The sequence below is a fragment of the Martes martes genome (genome assembly GCF_963455335.1).
Source record: "Martes martes genome assembly, chromosome: 10".
Lineage (NCBI taxonomy): Eukaryota > Metazoa > Chordata > Mammalia > Carnivora > Mustelidae > Martes > Martes martes.
The window spans coordinates 91,383,603-91,401,012 of NC_137898.1; the positions used below are offsets into that span (position 1 = coordinate 91,383,603).

The 17,410-nt window shown below is 47.9% G+C and overlaps 1 protein-coding gene across 4 annotated transcripts in view; it reads right to left on the reverse strand.

Moving 5' to 3' along the window:
- Positions 1–17,410, reverse strand: part of APLP2 (amyloid beta precursor like protein 2) — an 82,014-nt gene that overhangs the window by 1,998 nt on the left and 62,606 nt on the right. For 2 of the 4 annotated variants that reach the window (XM_080817452.1, XM_080817454.1), the window contains 10 exons: positions 15,686–15,816; positions 14,431–14,505; positions 12,861–13,019; positions 11,840–11,968; positions 8,388–8,487; positions 6,714–6,866; positions 5,149–5,184; positions 2,075–2,160; positions 1,300–1,374; positions 814–969 (listed from right to left, as the gene is read on the reverse strand). In XM_080817452.1, coding sequence (XP_080673578.1) covers positions 814–969; positions 1,300–1,374; positions 2,075–2,160; positions 5,149–5,184; positions 6,714–6,866; positions 8,388–8,487; positions 11,840–11,968; positions 12,861–13,019; positions 14,431–14,505; positions 15,686–15,816 — 1,100 coding nt within the window. The remainder of the gene's footprint in view (positions 1–813; positions 970–1,299; positions 1,375–2,074; positions 2,161–5,148; positions 5,185–6,713; positions 6,867–8,387; positions 8,488–11,839; positions 11,969–12,860; positions 13,020–14,430; positions 14,506–15,685; positions 15,817–17,410) is intronic. The other 2 variants (XM_080817453.1, XM_080817455.1) reach the window with 1 other exon arrangement.

Below are 17,410 nucleotides of genomic sequence, written 5' to 3' on the forward strand. Positions count from 1 at the left end.
ATTTGGACATTCCCATCACTCACCTCAAAATGAGTTGTAAGCAGTTCTAATTATGAATCACCAGAAGACGGAACTGAAATGCTCTGCTCTGGCTCTGAATTTCCTGTTGCTTTCTGCCCCCACTTAAAAAAAAGACTAATGGGACTGAGCCTGGGTGGCTTAGTCAGTTAGGTGGCTGCCTTCGGCCCAGGTCATGATCCCAGGGTCCCGGGATCCAGCCCTGCATCAGGCTCCCTGCTCTGTGGGGGGCGGGGGGGGGGGGGGGGCTCTGCTTCTCCCTCTCTCTGCCTGCCGCTCTCCATGCTCTCTAACTTTCTCCCTCTGTCAAATAAATAAATAAAATCTTTTTTAAAAATGAAAATAAAAAGACTATTTCATACTTGGAACACTTAACTCACTCACGATTGCCACTGTTGCCTTATCTGTCATATACCTGGTTTGCTCCTCAAAAAAACCCAAGTCAACAACAAAAACAAAAATTAAAGAAGGGTATCGACAGTCTTCATTCTCAAATACCTAAATATATCAGAAAGAATGAAACACTAAGGAAATCATCTGAAAAAAGTTTTCACCCTCTGCACCAGAAAACACTCTTTTATGGTTTCCTCACATTCACAGTCAAAGGCCCAAATTAATGTTAAAATGTGATAGGGACAACGTAATTCAGTTGGGGCAGACTTCCAAGACTTGACCTGATAACCAAGTGACTAATTTATTAACCCATGAAGTTGAGATGTTTGAATTCCATAAATCTCCCTGACAGCACAGAGCCAACCATCACCAGCTCGGGGCACAGAAAGGCCTGCTGCTCACCTCCACGATCCCATGGCTGATGGTGCCGTACTGTCTCTTCCTCAGCATCACCAGGCTGATGACGATGACCGTGGCAATGGCCACCGCGATGACCAACAGCCCGATGAGGGCGCTGCTGCTCAGACTGAAGTCCTCCCGCAGGGGCCCCACAGATTCCTACAGTAACAGGGCAGACGTGCAACAAGGTCTCAGTGACTCTGCACGGCGGGAGACACACACTCCGGGGAGGCCGAGATCCTGGAGAGTCGTGACTCTGAATACTAAGGGAGCGCCAAGATCCTGCCTTCCAAGTAACCATCCCCATAAGGAGAACTCCCACTTTTCCCAATCTCCATGGAGATCCTAATTTTAGCTTTCTTATCCCAAAGTATGGAAAAATGGCGACGGGGGCCTTTGATAGCTTGAGACACCAGGCATCTCTCCATTTTTCACTTGAAATGGAAAACACGAACCCCTGGCCGTTGGGGTCTGCAGCTGAACACGTACCGGCTCTGTCTCCAGGCCGCCAACCCTCTCGGCATTGAAGATCATTTCCTTAACGTCCAGAGTCTCGTCGATGACCTGAAACGGTATGAAGAGGTCAGCAACCGGGTGCACGTGGACATTTAGTACAAATGGAAGCGCTTCTTTTCTACTCCAGGTATTATCTGGCGGAGGGAAGTGGAGTCCTGAGGACGCCCACTAACCAAGCAGTTCGTCACATTCTAAACCCACTCACCAAACCCCTCAAGGAGGAAGCAAGTGCGGACACAAGGCTACTGCGCCACAGCCGCCTCCTCGGGGACCTTCCCCTGCATTTCCCTTTAGGTAACCACCAAGGAGAGACGTTTCAGGACAGATTACCAAGAAAGCATGTTTAAATATTGAACTCGGTTGAGGGTAATCCAGAAAGTGCTCATAGAATAGGAATAGTAGATACAAACTTAAGGCAACAGAAGAGTAAAAGTCGACTGTATTCCAATTTCAAGTTACTAAATCTCTATACTCACTTGAAAACGGCCTCTCATATTTTAGCACTATCTGTAGGTGCAAGTCTATAACAACAGATGAGCTACTGCTAAAAAGTGATTCTTTATCCCTTCTCATACCCAGATGCTCAACACCACAACCGATTTGTGGGAGCAGCTGGAGCCGACCCATCTTCTACCACACGGAAAAGGAACACACGGAGGTTCATCTGGGAAGCATCGAGAACAATGCGACTCACGCTGATTAGTCTCAAAATTTCAACAGGGCAGGGCAGAAGGGAGAAATGGCTCACCATATTTTCATCCACTTTATTCTTACTGTTAATCACTTTCTCCTCAGCACCGATCAGTCCTCCATCCTGCTCTCCCACTCCAGATCCTGTGTGGGAGAGAGATCACAGCAGAGTGTTTCGCAGGCTGGGCTGGCCTCGTGCCAACCTCACGGTAGCAGCAGACCCCCTCCTGAGGGCCAGGGAGCCCTCGCTGATCACCTCCCCACCCCCACCGCCCATCCCAGCTACATGATATGCTACTTTATTCCCATCTGTAGGGATGCACTGTGCTCTGTAAGGATGAATGGTACAGGCGTTTTTCAGAGACCGATGGGTATAATGGAGGAGGAGAGTGCTTACTTCTGTCCAGCTTGGAAAAAGTGGAATGCCAGCCTTCGGAAGAGAATGTTTATTGTAAGGAAAACAGAAGTGGAGTCCGAAGTCATTCTAACCCTCACGTGACATTACCAAGCGCCCGTTATCCCACGACCCGGTGCTTCCACACCCTGGGCTCCCTCTGCACGGAGGCACCATCGTACCAGCAATGAATCTGCACGTCTGCCTCGAGCGTCCTATTTTATTCCACAGGCAATTCTTTCCGCCTGAGATACCCTCCTTGCCTGACCTCAAACACTTCCTGTTTGTCCTCTGAGCTGCAGCTCCTCTTGGGAGACATTCCCAGCTTGCGGCACTTAAAGTCCTTGCTTATCCTCTTTCGTCCTCCTCTGTCTCCCACTAGCCTGTCACCCTCTGAGGGCTTAGATCGCAGATGTCCCATCTTCAGTGGGGATCAGAGAAGAACAGGAAGGAAGCATTCCACAGACAGGGAGAATTCTAAACACGAGGGTGGAAGGTACCTTTCTGTATATGGAGCAAAACTAGCCACACTCCTCTTGTCAAGGTCAGACATCGCCTGAGCCAATGTCACCTGTGCGTGGCACCCCAAATGACAGTATGTGAAGATGTGGCGTGACAAGCCAGCACAAACCCAGGCACAGAAGAATGGACGAGCCTTCTCCTTATTTCCAGCTCCAAAAAGCATGTGACTCCTAGCCATCCTCCCAGTTTTTCATGAATAGTAAGATCCACCACTTTATATAAATGTCTGTGATCTGAGCCTTCTATAGCAAGATCCCCCTGCCAGCACACCCAGCATTCTAAGGGGGCAACGTGCATGTGAGGACGACTCACACCAGAGGACTTGCCAAGCACTGCTGTCCCTGGGCTTGCCGACAGTGACACTGGGCCCAGCCACAGCCAAGCCTTCCAACTCACAACTGCACTCACTCTTGCCGCGGGGTCATGAGTAATAGCCACCCCAGGCGCCGATCACGCGGGCTCGCTACTGTGTTCACTCATGAGAAGGCAGCCAAAAATAATGCCGGTTTTCCCTAAAGCTTTCACTTCAAAGAGGAATTTCACAACTCGATTCTAGGGTGAGTTAAATCAGGGCTGGCCTTTGTAGTCTCAAAATGCCACTGGAACAGTATTACTGCCCGCCTACTACTTGAGAAAGAGGAATCTGGAGAGGTGCTGTCTCAGCAAGGATGCCGACGAGGAAGCCTAGTAAATTCTAATCCTTCCGACACTCCCTCTCTCCCCTCCACCAGATTTTAAAGGTCACAGGGCAAGATCCTATTTGAAAAGTAACGTGGCACTGAACCAACTAATTTCAAGTCCTACTACTAGTCTAGACCATTCTCAAACTCCTCTGGTGGCATAACCCACAGGTTTTCTTAGGACCAAAACCACTTTGATTTTCTAGAAGGCATAAATAAGTGACATTAAGAGAACAAAAACTCTCGTTTAAATTATTCCAGCTAATAACTGAGGTAGGAGGACAAAAGCCAGATAAACTAGGAAATTCATCTCTAGCTACAAATATCTAGGATGCACTGTTCAGAAGAAAGGAAACACAGTCATCTCCAATAAGAGGCATATTCAAGTAGAACCAAATCAGGTATTTACATGCAAGTGATTTTTACAAGATTTGAACTGCACTCTCATGTTCTGAGGAAAAGCTGTGGCAAAAACCACAACATCAAATTCCTCGAGAACACTGCTCAGTCCAACCACAGTCTGCCAGAGCCAGCAGACAGGGCTCATAAAACACACCCTAAGAACACACTGACCCTAGGACGGCAGACTACCCAACAACCTGGGGAAATTCAGCAACACTTTATGGAACAGAAACACATGAGCTTTGAAGACAAAGGAGCTGGGTTCAAATCTGAATTCCTCCATTTCTGAAAGTTATGAGTATGAACAAATCCTGCAGCCTGAGGCTTCTTCAACCACCCAACCTGTCAGAGAGCTAAAACCCGACCATGAGGTGTGCTCAGTGCATTAAATGAGAGCAAGCACGTGAGGCCCTCAGAGTGGTGCCTACTGAGTCGTAGCCCATTCTGAAGTTTGGACGCTCACTACCGCGCAGCAAGAATTCACTTGTCACAACCCGTTCCGTCCACCAGCTTCTAAGCTTTTGAGGATGGCTACAACTCCGGACAGGAGACAAGTGGGCATCAACAAAGGGCCAGGTACAGTGAAAGGGAAAGATGTAGTGGGAGCAGCAGACTGGGGGGGAGGAGGGGGTCGGCGGGAAAGAGGTCAAAGAAAACGACTGTCTACCTGCCCCTAAATCAAGCACATTTTAATTGTTTAAAAAGATTGTTTTTTAAAGTAAACTCTACACCCAATGTGAGGCTCGAACTCCCAACCCGAAGATCAAGAGTCACGGGCTCTAGTGACTGAGCCAGCCAGGCGCAGCCAGCATATTTTCAAAAATAGGAGCAATTCCAGCCAACCTGTTTAAATTGTATATGCATTTAAAAATCTACCCAGATGAAAATGTTTTACACAAACATCTGTACTCTCTGGGTATCCAGAAGGAAAGTTTAGGATGGCACTTTATCACCAACACCACTGACACTGGATTCTATGTGGGGGACATAGGGCTATCTGGCTCCCAGCCACGCCTGAAGAAATGAGGTGGGAAGATCTCAGGTGATGGTATGACACAGAAAATGAAACTCCCGACACATGGGGGAAGTGAAGAGGAATGAGGTCTTTAAAGGTAACATCTTTGACAGACCAACCTTTTTTCATTGGGTGGTACAACTCCGGCTGAGTGTCTAGCAGAAAGGAAAACAATAAAAAAAAAAAATAGCACAAAAAGGAGATTAAGAAAAAAAAATGGCTTCTTTCAAAATTCCTATCTTAGAATTTCTCTGTAACGTGAACAGAAAGTATGCTTCCTTAAAGATATGCCTGAAATACCCCACAAACAAACCAGCAGGTAACAGCCATAGCATGGACTGGAAGGCAGGAGAGAAAGAACAGATCTGCCTTGGGTCTTTGGGGGGAAATTTTCTGGGAGAGTCCCAAATTCTTCAGCTGAGCCCACACAGTTATTTTTCTTAGGAAATAATAAAGTCAGTATCAACCGTGGTCTTCTGACAAGGGGATAAGGTCCCAATTCAGACCTGTGCGAGATGCCCCGGCCCGGAACAAGGTGTGTGAGCACAGCCAACCTACAGGCCCACGGAAGTCTGGCGTTGGGAAGGGCAGGTTTTGGGAACGAAGTGGTATCTCTTTATGTCTCTGGCTCCTTTCTCAGATTCTGTCTGAGTACCGCAAGGTCACCCACACTGAGCTGGCGCTTCTGGGGTAACTGGTTCAGAAGGCATTTGATTAAGGTCTGAAGGCCAAGCTGGATGCTCCCCATGGTCCCCGTTCAGCAGGTGTCTGGCCCGTGCCACTCTATCTGACCAGGGGCAGCTGACTACACCCAGGACTGCAGGGGCTCAGATCCTTACTCTCCCCCTACAAGCCACATGACCCTGGGCAGACACTTAACTTCTTTACATCCTGGAATGCCCAAATGAAGACAGTCCCCAGGACCTATGTCCGGGGGCTTTCTTGAGGACTCAAGGAGAGCAGCCGGGCACCAGGGGTATGATAAGGACTCCATGGTTGTGGCCACGATTTTCCCTGCCACCCCCATTAGCAGTTAGAGCAGCAGACAAATAAATAGAAACTGATTCCACACCCTGGTCTCAGGGCACCTGGCTCACCAGCTTGTTTATTTCTGGTGCAGACCCACAGCTTTTAAAGATCCTTTCAGACACTGAGAACCAGCAAGGGAATAGAAGGAAGCATGCCAGACTGGGAGTCACAGCGACAGGACTTCTGATCCCGTCCAACCACCACCCGCCGCCGCCCCCAATACCAGAGGTGTCACCTTGAACAAGTCAAGCCTCCTCTGTGGCCTCTCCACGGCCTGCCCCCCCCAACTTGTTATGAAAAGCTGATGACCTCACATAACACAGAAGTGCTATTTCAGCAGCAGAGTGAGGTCCACGTGCAAGGAGTCACACACTCTGGTGCCAGCTGACAGGACCAGGAAAAAGAGAGGGTTTCACACAAACCATCTGTGAAGTGAGAGAACTACTAACCTCATGGGGATCCTGAAGCCAACCACCTGAAGGCCCCCAGCACGGTGCCTGCACACAGGAGACGCTCGGGGAATCCAGTTTCCTTTTCCCTGCCCAGCTGTCCCACCAGGTTCCAAAACGCTCCCTTCAACTTTCTAACTGGGTGCCACGCCCTGCCCAGCCCAGCCCCGCCCGCAAGTTGGGCGCCGTCGCGCAATCACACACACCTTCGTTCTCAGGTAAGGATGGGAAGGGATGGAAGGGACGGAACGGTGGGACCTCCTCGCTCTCCTCGGAGCTCACCCGGACGTCCACGGGGGTCTCGGAGATGGAGGCGGTGAACTGGTCCATGTCGGCACGCTGCTCTTGAAGCAGCTCGTCTGACAAAGACAGACACGGCAGTGAGCGGCTTTCAGAAACACCGCCAGTGTGAACGAGGCTAAGTTGGGTCATTCTGCTGAAGGGAGCATCTCTCCAGCTCACAACGCAGCAGACAACTCCCTCCTACCTACAACACCAATTCTGTACCACTGCAGAACCCCAGCACCAGGAGCCCAGTGCCCCCCATCCCCGGCACGCCCGTCCTCTAGGAACTCACTCTGGGGCTCAGTGGTTTCTTCCCACAGCAGAGCTCTGATGCATCCACAGGCCATGACCCCCAAATCTGTACCTGCAACTTACTGCCCTGACCTCTGGCTCATCGGCCAGCCCCCCTTACACCTGCACTTATGTCCAGCAGCGACTTCTATTTTCTCCTATAGAAAGAGAGCGCTTTTCCTCAGTGAAGGGGGTTCCACCGTCCACGCCGCTGCTGACAGCGGAAGCCTGGGCCCTGCCCTCGGTGCTTCCTGTCCCTCATCCCCAGCGCCGGAGCCAGCAGCACACCAGGCTCACCCTTCCTCTGCCACGTGCCCTACAGACCCAACTCTTTATTTCCTCCAGGACCATCGCAATGCCCACTACCCGCATTTCTCGCTTGGATGTTTACAATGGCTTCCTGGCAGTTTTGTCATTTTAATACCAAGCAGCAGCCAATGAATTTTTTTAAATTCCTGTTCTTTTTTAAAGCATAATACAGATCTAGTCACTCCCTAGTTTAGAACCCTCTAGAGGCTGTTATCCTAGAATAAAATCCAAACTCCTTGATTTTGCTAACATCTCTGCAAACTGGCCTCTCCCAACTTCTTTAGCCCCCTTTCTCCCTCAGTGTTCCAGCCACACCGATCTACTCCAATGTGTCCACCTGACTAAAGCTTCAGGCAGCTGCAGGAGTCATTCCTCCGCTCACCGTATTCTCCCCATCGTGATCTTTGCGCGGGAGGTTCCTTCTCATCACGTGGATCCCAGGCTACTGTGCTGACACAGCCTCCCTGACAACCAAGCTACTCTCCGCCGCTCCACCCTGTTCTACCCCCCACATGGCACTCCTTGTCTTGTTTTCCTGACTCCCCTACTGTAACATGACCTCCAGGACAGACTGACTGCTGTCTGTGACACACAGCAGACAACGTATTTGCCAAATAAAAGAAGATGAGCAGAAGAGGGAGGGTAAGTGAGAACATGTGTAAAGCAGGTGCCTTAAATGCATGAGCAATTAAGGAGGAAAAGGGCAACAGGAAGCTCCCTGGGTCCCCTGCAATTTCACACCTTGGAGTTTTTCTTCCGGTCACAGAGTCAAGGTCAAGAAACTCAAGGCTCTGTGGCTCCCAGCCAGCGCATCTGTCCTGGGTTAGTCCCTGACCTTGCCACATAAGCTCCAGTGAATTCGAGACTTAAACCCTGGTGTGCTAATGCCTGACCTCCCAGCCCTGGCTGCCCCGATTTCTCTCATCTTGCACTGCTGACACTCCTGAGCCTCAGCCGGAAGTCCTACTGGACTTCAAGACAAACCCAGCACCCACCAATTTCCTCTTGGATTTCTTGGGCTACATAAGGTACTTTGTAGAGCAGGGAGAGGCTCTGGTTCCTTCTTTCTTCAATCACATGGAGATGTGTCATCACCTGGAGGGACAGAATGGCAGAGAGGCCTTGTTACCAACAGAGCCAGGCCCAGAGGAAACTTGGCAGATGCTCACTTCCGCAAAGATCAGCTGCAAAAGTATATTCTCTACAAAGCCCAGCAAAGCAGCTGGCCAGAGGAAATGTATCCATCCCCACCCTGATTTACTGACCCCTACAGTACAACAGTCCCCCCCCTTATCTGAGGAGCCTATGTTCCAAGACCTCTACTGGACACCTGAAACTGCAGACAGTACCGACCCCCATGTACACTAGGTTTTCTTCCAACGCATACATACCTAGAACAAAACTCAATTTATAAACTAGGCACAATAAGAATAACCAACAATAAAATAGAACAATCATACTATAATAAAAGGGATTTAATGTGGTCTCTCTTTCAAAATACCTTCTTGCACTGCTGCCCTTCTTCTTGTGATGATGTGAGAAAATGCTATGTGAGGAGGTGACATGAGGGGAATGACAGAGGCCCTGTGACATAAAGTTAGGCTCCTACTGACCTCCTGATGATAAGGGGCGGGGGAGGGGGGCATCATTCGCTTCTGGGCTGCAGCTGACTGTAGGTAACTAAGACTACAGACAGTGAAGCCTCAAATTGGGGGGCGGCATGCTGCTGTAGAACAGTATGTTCAGACTGTATGTAATACCCCTTGGTGATCTGAGAATTTATCCAGAATGCTTGGAGTTAAAAGAAAATACATTTTAAAACTTCCACTAGGCAGTTATTGATTTGATTTTTATACAAGGCACTTAGTAACTGTACTAATCCAGAGTAAAAAGCACCCAAATTTATATGATGCCGGACACTCAGTAAGGTTTTGCTGAGTGACGGATGGAGGGAGTCCATTTTTACCACTGGTCAGATTGGATGGGGTAAAAAGAGACTGAAATCATGAGCTGGAAAGTAGATCTCCATGGAGAGGGAGCCATTCATGGATTTGCCTAGTGAAGTAACTGCTTGAAATGATTATCATGGTGAATAATAGAACAAGTTATTCACATTTAACTGAATTAGTTAGTCCTTCCAAAATTTACGCCGAGGTACAAGTAAATCTGATTTTAGGGGATGATAAAGACTTACTTATCTTTATCTAGGTTGTTCATATTTTTTTAAAAAAGGAAAAAGCCATCAAAAATGGTCATTTACTCTTAAAGCTTTTTTTCGGGTGGAAATGAAAGGTAACCTGGGCTAACATCCACCCTAGGGCCACAGTGAGGCTTGGTGTTGGCCGTACCTCGCGCAAGCTAATTCAGGATGGCTACACTTGCAGTTACCGTGCTCGTCCTAAAGAGGGTGCTCTAAGCCTATGGCTTAATTAGTGGGCTTGAAGCCATTAGTATGGTCAACATGGAAAAAAAATTAAATGGAAAGATGCTTTTATTGTAGATTGATGTCTCTCTGACCTTTAAAAGCAGGGATGAAAGCAATTTAATTTTATATTTGCCATTCTTTCAATCAAGTAAATTGATGGGAAAGCACAAGAGTAAGTGCCTTAGAAAATGCAAATGGAAAGTGAAAATGCACCACCCACCGTCTTTGCGAGCATGTGGATGCTGTTATACTTCCCATGAATTACAGAGCCATTTGATTGAGGACGGTTCTTATGCCCCCAGGAGAAACAAGAGCCACAGCGTGGAATACGGGACACCCGTGTCTTCCCGGTGAGCCCTGAGCTACAGAATGCAGGGTAGGAGCACCAGACCGCTCACAGCCCAGACCGAACACACACACCGTAACTCGCTGAACATATTCAGCATTTTCTAAAGTGTAGAGAACAGGGAACATGCAAAAGTTTGTGCAGTTCAGCAGCCAAGTTCTACTAGAAGGGCTTAGAGCACAGAGCAAATACCAGAGAGGAAGAGCCGGGTTTTCCCCAGGATCTGCTAAGAAGGGAGGGTGTTCTACTCCCCATGCCATCTGCTGTGGCACTGTGAGCCTGCCAGCAGACAACTCCTTCCCTAGTTGTTAATATGCTGATCAAGGTCTCTCCTTTCCTTCTACTCTCACGCCATATAAAAATGGCTCTTCCATAAATACTACATGATAATCTAGTTTTTCCACAAAAAAAAATCTGGAAAAAAAAAAGTCATGTTTTTTGTTTCTGTTTTATTTTGTTGGTTTTCAAAAAGCCAAGCAGACCTGAAATCTAGCCCCTGTCAAGGTGGATGCACTGTTCCACCTACACTTCCTGGAAGCTACTCCAGGACTTGGCCTTCTGCCTCCTCTCTTACTCCAACCAGCTCAAAGCAAAGCCTTGAGCTCCAGGTCCATGCCAGATGCCTCCCGGGATCCCTAGAGCCATCCCTGTCCACATTCTCCCACTCTTCCATTTCCCCAAACATCCGGCTTCTGGAGGTAACTCTGTATGTTTAAGGGTAGTTCTTCATCTTCACGGCTACTGTAATTAATACTACGCTGATGGTGAGTTGCTCAAGGGTACACACGGGATTCCATTCTGCAAGGTCAGATGCTAGCACAGGGTCTGGCATGTGGACAGCAGGCACTCCAACTTCTGAACCAAGGCAGCAGCCACTGCAGTTGCAAGACTTCTGGGCTGACTGCCTTGCAACCGTAATACACACTCGGCAAGAGGCTGGGAGGGGAGTTTCTGGGGAGATGGGCAAGTCCCCGCAGCTAAGTGCATCCCATGGACACTGGGCAGTCAGCACAGCACTAGATTTAAAATACAGGAGGAAATTAAGTAAGATCAGTTGTGTCATGACAAGGCCCTCTAGGAAAACCAACAGGCTAAGCTATTAGACTTGCTGGTTTACAGGGAAGCCAGCAGGCTTACAGGCCAGGCTTCTTTTCTACAAACACAAGAAGAGTAAAACGCAAGTTAACGGATGATACTGAAATTAAGAGGATCCCGAAACAAATCTCTCCAGATCACTATAAAGGAAAGCTGGAACCCACATGGGACAAAACCCAGGAATGTACCACTGTCTGTCTCAACTAAAACTCATGTACAAAACAAACAAAACAATTTTTTAGAATTACTGGATATAGTTGCATATATCCATTCATTCGGATGAATGGATAATGAATGGATATATGCAAACTATGTATCATTCAGATATGTAGTTTCAAATATTCATTCTGGTGGTACCCAAAATCAGAAATAAACAGGTATAAAAAAGACTGAAAAACTGACTTAGCTCTTCAATATAATCATGCATTCCTAAACTTCCAGAAACTCTTTTAAGTAGAAATAACCTAAGAGAAGAAAGTACGGGAAAGGTATTTTTACTATCAGCACTGCCCGACCACTGATCAAAGCAGTCTCCCCACTAGAGACGCTCCCACCGCAATTTCTACTCTGTCTAGTTGTACCTGGGATTTCATCTGGGCTGCCTTTTCTGGGTCAACAGCCAACACATGCTGGTAATGACGGATGGTATGCAGGCGATCTTTGTTCTCAGCACGGACATAACGCCGCAAGGCCTGGAGAATGCGATGAGGCTGCAAGAGAGAACAGTAGTTTAAAGATCCAGACACTACAGAATGAAAACAGGCAGGAAAGCAAAGCTTAAAAACACTCACCTAAGAATGTAAAGTCCAGTCAGGCATAAGGATGAAAGCTGTGCTTTTTAAAGCTTTTAGCTTACCCAGTAGCAAGAAACTACCTTTCTACAGAAAGTACCAAAAACTAAGTTCCAAAGTTATACTGGCTCCTTAACCAACAGTGTTTTCCAGAATCTCTAGCTAACTCTCCCACTCAATCTCTCCTCTTTCCTGGGTTAAGCGTCTGACACCTTAATTACGAGGTTGGCAGCCCCTGTGTCACCCAGAAAGACTCCACTTGCTCACTTAAGAAGGATACCAATTTCAAAAAAAGGAGGAGGAGGAGGATACCAATATCCTACTTTCCAGTACTTTCCATCCCCCCAAAGCAAGGTACATTAGAGTTAAAGGATAAAGAAGCATAAGGCCACTAGCACAAAGGGCTTCGACAAAAATTCCTTTACCACTTTGTTCATAATCTCATTTAGAACAGAGTGAGTGCCAAAGCTTTGAAAGGCAGGTTTTTATTCTTTGAAAGTAAAGCTACTACAGAATTCAATAACTGAGTAACTACCAAGCAGTATCGTGAGGTCAGACACTTCCGTATCACAAGCAGCACACGCAAGCAGAAAGTGTGATGCTCCGGTGACCTAAGCACATACTAGAGCGTGATACCTTTCTCCCTGCTCTGCTTTCCTTACCTCCTCCAGCCTCGCCGGAACTCATCATAAAAATGTGATCATTTTGCTGACCCGTGTATCATCATCCGTCAGTCTACATGTGGCCTACACTAGAGCTGGCAACCCCGAGGGCAGCACTCGTCAGTGACCAGGCTCTGCACACCACTCACCCGCGGCGGGTCGGACTGCAAGGCGGCGAGGTAATTCTCCAGAGCCATTCGGCGGCGGTCGTTCAGCATGGCTTCCACTCGAGCCAGGTGGGTTTCCACCAGCTGCTGCTTCTCGCTGGCCGCCTCTTTCTCCAAGGCTTTCACCATAGCTTGGAAGTGCTAAACCGAGAAAGCAGGAATGGCATGTAATTCATGGCGCCTGGAGGAAGTCTAAGCGAACTGCCTGAGCCCCCAGTGCTCCTCTCCTCGCCCAGAGCCTGTGCAGGTCGGTAACAGGGTCAGAGGAGTGGAGCAAGGGTAAGATCCAAGTACACTCTGACTGCTGTCAGAAAAATCACGTCCTTATCCAATGAGAGCATGTTCGATCTGAGCATCGGAGTCCAAATTAGCACTTCCGTCGCTGAAATCACCAGTGTTGCAAGCCCAGTGTGGGCTTTCTCAATGTGCCCTGCAAGAGGAGGAATGCTGTCCTTTCCACACTACGGCCAAGGCGCCCAACTTCCAAATCCTGAGACACAGACCAACGGAGCTAGAGTTTGAAACATATCCCAACAGCATGGTAGGTTATGCTGAGTCATTCACACCGAAGTATTGAAGGGCAAGTTATCTGTGAAGTACCTGGCCAGGCTTGAAGGTAAAGTTTGAAGGCCGTGGAACTCAATTTCTCTGCATAGGATGCACTGGCTATGTAGAAATTAACACTCCCAGATGTTCAGAGTGATTGATAAAAAAGCAAAGGCATCCCAATAAAGTCTTAACATCGCAAGAAGCTAGACTTCAGTGAATCATAAACACAAACTGATTTAAAATGCAACCTGCTTTATGAAACCCAAATCAGTCTTATAAATTGCTATCCCTCTTCCTAGCAACACTCTCTTCTATTCAAGGGGCACCCAGCTGCTGCTAAGACTCTAATTCTTGCAAAGTTAGAAGATGGACTTGTACCTCAGAGTGTCTTATTGTCTGCCTTTTGGATTTTGAAGAAGTCTGCAAAAACAGAATTCAGGGGGGCCTGAGTGGCTCACCCGGCTCAGTGTCAGACTCTTGGTCTTGGCTCAGGTCACAATCTCACGGGTCTTGAGATCGAGCCCCTACCCACGCACCCACCCTTGGGCTCTGGAAGGAGGAAAATTCCCTCTGCCCCTCCCCCAACTCATACACACTCATGCTCATGCACACACACGCTCTCTCTCTCAAATAAATACATCTTTGAGAGAGAGAGGAAAAAAAAAAGAATTCAGTACTGCTGAAAGTCACAGCCTAAGAATGAAGATGACCGAGGATTTCTGCCAAGAGAGCAGAATTAACAAACAGAGGCAGCTAAGGTTGCTTCCTGGCATGAATTAGGTGCGTTCTGGTTGGTTTGCTTTGCTTCTACTACAGGTGATCAGTTCTAGAGAATGCCAGTTTGGAGGTGAGAAGAAAAAAGAAAAAAGGTCACTTAAAACGTCCCTGTAACATAAGCTCTCGACTGAGAGACAGTGTCAAACTCTAATTTCCTGGGCATCTGGCTCTGACTGGGTTTCAGAGGGCCAGGCTGCAGGCTCTGTCCCTAGAGAATGCATCTTACCTGAATGAGAGTCTGCCTCTCTGCTTTCGGGAGGTTCTTGGCCTGAAGCTCAGCCTCTTCCCATTCCTTCTTTACCTAGAACAAAAGTCAAAGCCACTATCACCAGAGAATCATCTCTGAAACAATCCCCCCATTTTCTACCACCACTGCCAGGCCCTGAAATCTAATATAGGAAACTGCACCATATGACCCCTCACGAGCTCAGGGCTGTTCAAGCTTGTTCACAGAATTACTGTCTCAGAAGCTCCCGGACCACGACCATCCCCAAACAGAGCCTCAACTCCATGACCTCCCTGTTCTAGATAACCCCAGGCAGTTAAAAGTCTTTGTGCCTTTGAGCCTCCTCACAAACGTAAAAAAATGGGGGTGAGCGCCATGTTTTATACCTACTTCTCAGAACAGTTGTGGATAAAAGAAAACGACAAACATTTCCTGAAGTATAAGCCCGGAACAGGTGATGTGTGAGCTTTTAGGCAGTATTCAGACCTAACAAGAAATTCTTTTCAATTTTCTTTCAGTCTTCCTAAGTAACTCCAGGAGAGATCTGTACTACGGTGCTCCATGTTGCTCTAACACTTACAGCTCTTTTAAGAAAGCATCCTGAGGGGCACCTGGGTGCCTCAGTCAGTTAAGCGCCTGCCGCAGGGTCCTGGGATGGAGCCCTACTCAGGCTTCTTGTTCAGTGGGGAACCTGCTTCTCTCTCTCCCTCTGCTGCTCCCCCTACTTGTGTGCACGCACATGTTCTCTCTCCCTCTCCTCTCTTGCTGCCAAATAAATAGATAAAATCTTAAAAAAAAAAAAAAAGAAAAAAGCATCCTGAGACTCAGAAGCTTCAGCAGGCAACAGCAACTAGCTAGAGTATGTTAATTCAGGTTTGCTCTCATCTATTTTTACAGTTACCTGTTCTAACGGCAAAAGACACTAGCTTTCTAGTCACAACAGTTAAAGTTTCCCTCCTTAAAATAAAAAAATTTTAAAAGCTAGTTCATAGCAAAGAAAAATAACAAGGACATAATGGTTATAGGAAGTGCTCCACAGAGTCTGAACACGATATGCACTCAGAGAGTAATTATATTATCGGGGGGCGGGGGGGTGCTGGGCTCGCCCGGAAGAGGGCCCTGCTAACCTCTCACACTTTACCTATCCTAACACAGCATGACAATCTGGGGCAGATGGTGTCCCTTTTCTTCAATGATGAAAACCCTACTACCCAACACCAAACACCAGGAGCATAAGGGAAGTGCCAAGCTTTACCCTGTCCATCCGGTTGCGGTGCCGTATTTCCAGCTGCTCCTTAGCCTTCTGGAAGCGGGCATGCTCATTATCATCTGCAGAGGTCTCGAAATACACATCAACATCATTGGTTGGCAGAGGAGTTGGGGGAACTGAAACGAAATGACAAGAGGGGTTCCCTTTGGGGGTCAGGCCCAACATGGAAAGCTCGTCGGGCTCTAGGAAGAACACCAAGCAGAGCACCTAGCTTGCACCGTGCTCCCAGGACACGGTGCTCCTGTCTGCCAAGACTCCACTTGGTCAGATCACAGTGCTCCATCTTCCTCACGTGACATTCGGCCACCAGGCCAGTCCGTGCCCCCTGCTATCTTTGGCACCAGCCAGGCACCTACTTAGGACTTCAGGGGAAGAAAAAGAAATCCTCTATACCTTCCCACAGTTCCTGAAATCATAAAAGCTAAACTCTAATCATTTACTGCTGTCACTGGTGGCTTCTGGCCAGAAACAAGAGCAGGTATCAGACCTGCAAAGGTACCTCCCCCAAATTCTCCATTCTGAAAGGAACTTTGGTGCCGAATGGTGTTTGCACAAGACTGCGTAGAGGAAGTCCAAGCGGCTTAGCTCTAATGTTTTAGTTACAAACAGAACTGAAGAAGTCTTAGCCCCAACCCCAACACCAGGGATAAGAGGGACGACACTAAGTTGCTGTATTTGACAAGGACGCACCACAGAGTGTGAAGATACTTTGGGCGTTTCAACCCATGGCACTCACTGGCCTTACCAGGTCACTGCCCAAGAGCAAACCGTTAGAAAACACACTCCTCCCTGCCGGTCAAGCATTAAGGGCTTACTGGCCTCAGGCAAGTGAAGAGCTGCACAAGGGAGCGGAACCTTATAAAGGAAAGGTTTGAGATGACAAGTTTACCTGCCTGACCCCTTAAGAAATACTTATGAAAACTGGGACTAGCCCAGTTCACTCCCAATTTCCCAAGCCAGGGCAGAAGGACAAAGAACTTGCTAGTACACCTTGCTGTATAATATTAGAGCTAAGTGGAGAGCCAATACCAAACCCAGTGAATTTCAATTCAGAAATAAAGTCACCTAACTTCCAGAACTGTGTAGCTGTAACACAACACTGAAATAACTGTGTAACTGACAAATGCAACTACAAATTAGTCAGCCACTCCAAAGTTCTGCCGCCAAAGCATCTTTCCCTTAGCTTTAAACCTAAAAGCTGCGACTAAAATCTTGTCAAGAATGTCTGGCTCCCACATAAGTTTAAAGATGATCGCCACAGCCAATTTTCAGATTAACCAAATTAGAATACGCAGCTTCACAAGCCGCCTTCCCCGTGATACTCCAAAGTTCATCTGGGAGAATGTCGATGCCCTGAAGTCCATCGGTGCCCATGAGCATGCTGCCATCAGCAACGCACGTCTGCAGCTTAAAGGCTTATGTGTTGGAGACAGTCTTCGGTTCCTGTCACTGGGCTGGATAAAGACAATACAAAACTCAAGCTGCCTCCACCCAGTGGAACGAAAAGGTAAAGGCAGAGCAGCCCCAGAGCTCTGTTGGGACCCAGACCTACAACCATGTCCTTCTGTCCATGTGAAAACAACCAGCTCAAGAAACCAGCACATTTGCCCACCTCTGACCCCTCCAGGGAGGGGCACACACTTGACCAGAGGCACAGTGATGCTTCTAGGCTCTCAAAGCACTCACTCAACCGGGGACCCCACAGATCTA